The following is a 6,460-nucleotide window of genomic DNA, read 5'->3' on the forward strand; positions in this document are numbered from 1 at the left end:
CCTCCCTGGGACACTCTCACGGGAAGCAAATCCTTGTTTGTGCGTTTTCAGGTGATGCCAGAGGCATTATTTTGGCAGCAGGCACTGCACTGTGTCCTCTCCCTTTCTCCACAGGCTCCTGAGGATCTGGGCCTTGGAGTTTCGGTCTCCGGTGGCCTTTGCCCCCATGACCAACGGTCTGTGCTGCATGTACTTCCCACACGGAGGATTCATTGCCACAGGGTGAGTAAACAGGAGAGGGTGGAGAAACGGAGCTGCTCCCTCCTGCAGCTCAGCAAATTCCGGCCTTCCCTGGGGACAGTTTTCCTGGGCTGGGGAACACACGCTCCTTGACAAGCTTGGGAATAACCGGGGGCAGTCTGAATTCCTCGTGTCCCTGTGCTCAGGGTTGTTTGGATCCCATTGCAGGACCAGGGATGGCCACGTCCAGTTCTGGACAGCCCCGAGGGTCCTCTCGTCACTCAAGCACTTGTGCCGCAAAGCCCTGCGCACTTTCCTCACCACCTACCAGGTGCTGGCGCTGCCCATTCCCAGGAAGCTGAAGGAATTCCTCACTTACCGGACTTTTTAAGGCAGCAGGGAGAGCAGAGGCACGGAGGTGAGCCCCGGGGCTCGGCCTGGGCCGGCGGCGCCGCAGGAACGCCGAGCCGTGAGCCAGGAGCGTTGCTGCTCCCCTGGTTTTGGGGCTGTGGAGGGCTTTTTTCGGTGTCATAATACAAAAACCCAGCAAAATCCCACGCAGAGGGTGAGCGGCGGAGCTGCGGTGGCCCCGCGGGGGACACGGGTGGGACACAGGTCCCCCTGTCCCCTGCTGCCTGCTGGGGCTGGGTCAGGTGCTTCTGCTTCCGAGTGCAATGGTGTGGGATGACGGTGGGACAGCTGCTGTGGGAGCAGAGCTGTTGTCACCTGCACAAATACGGGGCTAAACCCCGCAAAACACCCACCTGGGAACGTCCCTCCGTCCCGGTGGAGCGTGGGCTCTGCCGCTCTCCCAGCGAGGGCAGGAGCGGGATGAGCCCGAGCAGGTCTCAATAAATAAAAATTGATTCCTCATGATTTCCCTCCTGGCTCGCTCAGGTGACCTGGGAGTGCCTGGCACCGCCCTGGCTGCCAGGGAGGGGTGGCAGAGGTGTCCACCTCTGGGAAGAGGTGGCTTCACTCCACCCCCTGCTCCCATCCCTGTTGTTTTCTCTCTGTGCTGGACCGTGGCACGCAATCAGCCAAATTCCCAGACATGCTTTTGCTTGTCCCCATCCTCCAGCTTAGCTGGTGGCTGGAGCCAACAGCACATTCCCTGTGTGCTGGCAGGCTTTGTGGAGGGAATTCTCCCCCAAACATCCCCAGGATGTTGTTTTTCCCTTGGGAACAGCTGAACACAGAAAGCTGGTGCTCCCTAACCCCCCCACCTCCCTTCAGGAGGAAAAAGCAAGGACCAGTGCGACCTGCTGGGCTTTGGAGGCACCTGTATTTTCCCATGGAGCCTGGGAATAATGCTACCTTTTAACAACCTTTTTACCCTGGCTGTGCTTGAGGCTTGCAGAAAGGACCTGGGAAGCTGCAGGGAGCAGCTCCAGGCATGGGGCTGATGGTCCTTCCCAAATCCAGCAGCAGATCCACCCGGCAGGACTCAGGCTTCCGCCACCACCAGGTCCCTGGTGACCTGGAAGGCGGCGATGAGGGAGCTCAGCTGGATCTTCTCGCTGGTGCCAGCAGCCAGGCGGTACCTGGAGAGGGGCCAAGGACAGCTTGGGGGATTTCTGCCGCTGTGGGTGCCCCCCAAAGCCATGGGCCGCGTGCCAGCGGTGCCCAGCGACCACCAGGAGCCACCCCAGGGTCCCCGCACTGGGGGAGGGACACTTACTCGATGTCTGCCAGCTTGATCAGCAGCTGGATGCGGATGGATGGGGGGAAGTCGACTGTGGAGAGAAGGAAACACTCGGTGAGGGGCAGGGGGAAGTTTGGCCTCTCCAGGATCATCCGGAGCCCGACCGCTTCCCCACCTCTGTGCACGAAGAGATGGATCTCAGTGAGGATGTCCTGCAGGGCCAGGCCCTTCAGCGTCTTCAGCTCCATGATTTCTGCGATGAGAGCGAGTCAAGGCCTTGCTTCCAGGCGTTTCCCTGCCAGATCTACTCATCTCTGCAGCAATCCTGAGGGGCCTCCCCAGCGAGCAGCACCCACCCCAGAGATCCCTGGGAAGGAGCAGGATTTATCCCAGCTGGGAATAACCCCCAGGGCAAAGGATACTGCGGTAGGCGGTGGAAAAATCCTGGTTCAGCATCCAGTCGAGGATGTTGGCGATGTCAGACTTGAGGGGATGACCCGTGCAGGTGTAAACGCTCTCCTCTGTCACCTTCCCAAAGGCCATGGAGGTGCTCTGAGGAAGAGCAGGGAACAGGAAGGATGAAGAGGCCCCTCCAGCTCAGCTGGGTGGGGGCTGATGGCCACAGTCCCACCTGCAAGATATTGAGGGCCCTGCGCATGTCCCCGCTCGAGAGCGTCACCAGAGCCTTCATCCCGTCCTCGCTCACATCCACCCTGGAAAACAACACCCGGGGAAACGGGACTGTGGGAGTCCAGCCTGCTGCTCCTCCCTGGCAGGGAACAGGCACAGGAGGGGTGTGCATGATCCCACTCACCCCTCCTCCTGGATGACGTGCTGCAGCCGCGGCACCATCAGCTCCGGGGTCAGGGGGCCGAAGCGGAAGCGGGTGCAGCGGGATTGCAGGGCGGGAATGATCTTGGAGAGGTAGTTACAGATGAGGCAGAACCGGGTGTTTTCTGTGAACTTCTCGATCACTGCAAAAAGGAGGGAGGGGAGGAGGGTCCTTGGCTGTGCCTCGTCCTGATTCCCACCCTGTGCTGGATGAGGCCGATGGCTGCACACAGTGTGGGATTCCCATGGTCTGGGATTCCCATGGTCTGGGATTCCCAGTGCCCCTCACCTCTCCTCAGGGCGTTCTGAGCATCCTGGGTCATGGCATCGGCTTCATCCAGGATGACAAGCTTGAAGCCTTTCCTAGGAGAAGGGTGGGTTTGGTGCTGGAGAAGGGGAGCTGGGAGGTTTGCTCCCAGCCTGACTCCTGGGAAGCCCTTCTTGCGTCCTCACCCTCCCTGCTTGCTGGGCACGTTCCCACCCACCCTGGGACCTCCCAAATCCCCTTCCCAATCCAAGTGCCAGGGCAGGAGGGCGTCAAAGAGATGGGGAACTTTGGGAAGCAGAGACCCACCACGTACTTAAAGATGGTCCTGGTGCTGGCGAAGCTCAGGATGGGCCCTCGGACGATGTCAATTCCCCGGTCATCAGAGGCATTGAGCTGGAAGGGAATGCTGTGGATCCCTATCCCTGTATCCCTTTCCATGCCCTCCCCTCCCATCCCGTCCCGTTCCCGCTCACCTCCAGCACCATGGAGCCGAACTCCCGTTCCCGGTACAGCTGCCTGGCACAGGCCAGGATGGTGGATGTCTTCCCGGTGCCGGGCGGCCCATAGAGGAGCAGATGGGGGAGCCGGTCCTCGCTGATGAAGCGCTGCACTGCGGGATAACGGGATAACGGCGGGATAACGGGGCGGGGGGACAGCCGGGATCGGCGGGGGGGGTCACCGCGGGGGTGCATTAATTACCGGTGCTGAGGATGTCCCGGTGAGACACCAGCTCGGACAGCGCCTGCGGACGGTACTTCTCCACCCTGCACCGGGGAAGGAAAGGAGCGGGGAGTCAGTCCCGGGGCAGCTTTATCCCTTTATCCCGGTATCCCGTTATCCCGGTACACCCTTATCCCGGTATCCCCCCGCTCCCGGCCGTACCACGGCAGGTTCGCGCCGCCCGCCGGCGCCATGTTGGGAAATCTCGCGAGAGCGCCGCCAAGCCCGCGAGAGCGCCGGGGCGGGGCGGGGCGGGCCTGAGGGGGCGGGCGGGTCCCGCTGGGCCGGGAGAGTCCCGGTGACTTCCAGCGGTTCCCGGGAGCCAGGGAACAGCCACAGCTGCTCTGGGCACCCTGTGCCAGGCCCTGCCCACCCTGCCAGGGAACAACTCCTGCCCAATCTCCCATCCAGCCCTGCCCTCTGGCAGTGGGAGCCATTCCCTGTGTCCTGTCCCTCCAGCCCTTGTCCCCAGTCCCTCTCCAGCTCTCCTGGAGCCCCTTTAGGCCCTGCCAGGGGCTCTGAGCTCTCCCTGGAGCCTTCTTCTCTCCAGGTGAGCACCCCCAGCTCTCCCAGCCTTTGCTCCAGAGCAGAGGGGCTCCAGCCCTGGGATCATCTCCTCCTCTGGACTCACTCCAGCAGCTCCAGGTCCCTCCTGTGCTGGGCCCCAGGGCTGGACACAGCGTTCCCTCTGGGATCTCAGCTGAGTGGAGAGGGAGAATCCCCCGCCATCCTGCTGTCCCTGCCCATGGCAGGGTGGGGAGCGAGGTGACCTTTAATGTCCCTTCCAACCCAGCCCGTTCCATGATTCCGTGTCTGGGAAGAGCACAGTGCTGGTGTTCAGCAGAGCAGCGTGTGGTGCCTGCGATCCTGGGGAAATCGCGGCAGCAGGGATTGCTGGATCAAGGTTCTGAGCAAGGTTTTGGGAAAACACAGTGTCCCTGCCCTCAGGAAACCCTTGGGATGAGAGGGGCGCCTTTGGGTGCAGGGACACTTGAGGAGAGTAGATCTGGGTTCATCCCAGTGCACAGGAGCAGCAAACTCCAGAGGTGGCTGCCAGAACAAAACACCTTTATCCCTGTCCCCGCTGCTTCCCAGTGCATCTGGAACACCCCTGGAGCCTCCTCTGGAGCAGGAGCTTAGAGGGGGAATTAGCCCAGGCTGCTGGAGAACTGCTCCGTTGCTCCAGTGCTGCTCTGATCCCAGAAAGAAAGCAGGCAGGAGTGAGAGGTGCTGGCTTGGAAAACGCAGGTGGACTGAGGATGGAAAGCAATCCATTGGGAAGTAGAGGAGCAGGGCAGGCAAAAAAAAAAAATCCCTGGAAAAATGCCATTGCTGACAAGGGAAGCGAAAACATCAAGAGCTCCAGGCTGGATCCTACAAAAACCCAAAGATCTGCTGGAGGACAGCTGCTTTCCTGGCTTTTTTTCCCCTGCAGCCCCATAAAGGGAAGCAGGAGCTGGAAGCTGAGGTCAGCAGCCTCAGCCGTCCCTCTGGGCGCGTGACAGCCGTGACAGATGGCCCTTCCCTTCGGAGCCTCCAGGTCCTTCCCGGGCACCTGGGAACAGCCGGGAGCTGGGATTTTTCTGCACGTCCTGGATCCAGGGCTGCTGCTCTCCCCCTGGATCTGCCTTCGCCTGGGGCAGGCTCTTGTCCTCCTAAAATGGATTTTTCCAGGTGTTTTCCCCATCATTAATAAATCCCGAGCTCCGGAGCAGGGAAAATCTTTGGGGTGTTGTTTAAACCGATGGGTGCGTCCCCGTGGGATGGCTCTGATTTCCCTCTTGGCTGGGGATGAGGGGACAGAGGTGGTGGGACAGGGAAGATGGGACGGGCACAGTGGTGACAGGGCTGGTGACAGTGTTGAAGGGACAGGGGTGATGGGACAGAGGTGATGAGGACAGGGATGATGGGATAGGGGGACGGTGACAGGAATGATGGTGATGGAGGTGAGGAGACAGACGATGGGACAGGCGAGATGGTGACAGAGGTGGTGACAGTGTTGATGGGACAGGAATGATGGGACAGAGATGGTGACAGAGGTGATGGTGACCATGGTGATCGTGACAGAGGCGGTGGGACAGATGGTGGGGACAGGGATGACAGGACAGAGTTGATGAGAACAGAGGTGATGGAATGGAGGTGATGATGACAGCGGATTTTCCACAGAGGATTAAACAGGCGCTCCTTGAGAGCTGAAATCCAAGGGATCCTCCCACCCCACGTGCAGCTGAAGAAGTTCTTTGCCATGTTAATCACAAGAAATCCCGATGCTGGTATCCAAAGGCTCCTGTGGAGCAGCTCACCTGGAGCAATGAACCCTCCTGGGGTGGTTTTGGGAGAATTGGGTGGGAAACCCCTGGTGTGGTGCAGCGGTGTTGCTTTCCCAGGGTGGAGTGGCCATGCCAGGGCACTCCCTCTCTCTTCCCAGCAGGATGTCGTGCCTGGAAGAGCACCTTTGGCACTGAGGGAACATTAACCCAGTTTAGAGACTCTGAGTCGCTCCAAACTCTTTTCTCATGGAGAAAACCAACAGAAGTCAATTAAAATATTACCAGATATTTTTTATACAGACTGATTGTGCCATTCCTGCTGTCTGGAATGTTCATCCACTTCTCAGACCACGGCCAGCTCCATGCATGGGAGCTATCCCACAGGGCTGCTGTGTATTTTTTGGGAAGCATAAGGCTTGGTGAACACCCCAAATCCCTGCAGCTCTGCTGCTGCAGGCTTTTGGGATGGGTGCTTTTATCCCAGGGGAGTGGAGCCTCCCTGCTTGCAATTTATTTTATATTTCCCTTCCCTTCCCTTCCCTTCCC

At 59.7% G+C, this 6,460-nt stretch overlaps 2 protein-coding genes across 3 annotated transcripts; one reads left to right on the top strand and one right to left on the bottom strand.

The window, feature by feature from the left end:
• Window positions 1-114: 114 nt before the first annotated feature.
• LOC120748179 (WD repeat and SOCS box-containing protein 2-like) lies at window positions 115-1,056 on the top strand (the record flags this gene model as incomplete). The annotated part of the gene is made up of 2 exons (XM_040054263.2): window positions 115-222; window positions 409-1,056. Coding segments are annotated over 2 exons (271 nt in total), but the record flags the coding sequence as incomplete, so codon positions are not given.
• A 390-nt stretch (window positions 1,057-1,446) lies between these two features.
• RFC5 (replication factor C subunit 5) lies at window positions 1,447-3,853 on the bottom strand. 2 transcript variants are annotated; one of them, XM_040054262.2, is made up of 11 exons: window positions 3,807-3,853; window positions 3,624-3,688; window positions 3,398-3,534; window positions 3,238-3,317; window positions 2,946-3,019; window positions 2,640-2,799; window positions 2,457-2,538; window positions 2,248-2,377; window positions 2,001-2,078; window positions 1,862-1,916; window positions 1,447-1,724 (listed from the first exon to the last, which is right to left on the bottom strand). In XM_040054262.2, exons 1-11 carry the CDS (start codon window positions 3,836-3,838, stop codon window positions 1,628-1,630), a joined length of 990 nt encoding a protein of 329 aa, XP_039910196.1. In that variant the 5' UTR covers window positions 3,839-3,853; the 3' UTR covers window positions 1,447-1,627. The 2 variants fall into 2 exon arrangements, with proteins under 2 accessions (XP_039910196.1, XP_039910195.1); XM_040054261.2 differs by having other exon boundaries at window positions 1,862-2,078.
• Window positions 3,854-6,460: the final 2,607 nt, after the last annotated feature.

The sequence above is a fragment of the Hirundo rustica genome, unplaced genomic scaffold, assembly GCF_015227805.2.
Source record: "Hirundo rustica isolate bHirRus1 unplaced genomic scaffold, bHirRus1.pri.v3 scaffold_640_arrow_ctg1, whole genome shotgun sequence".
NCBI lineage: Eukaryota > Metazoa > Chordata > Aves > Passeriformes > Hirundinidae > Hirundo > Hirundo rustica.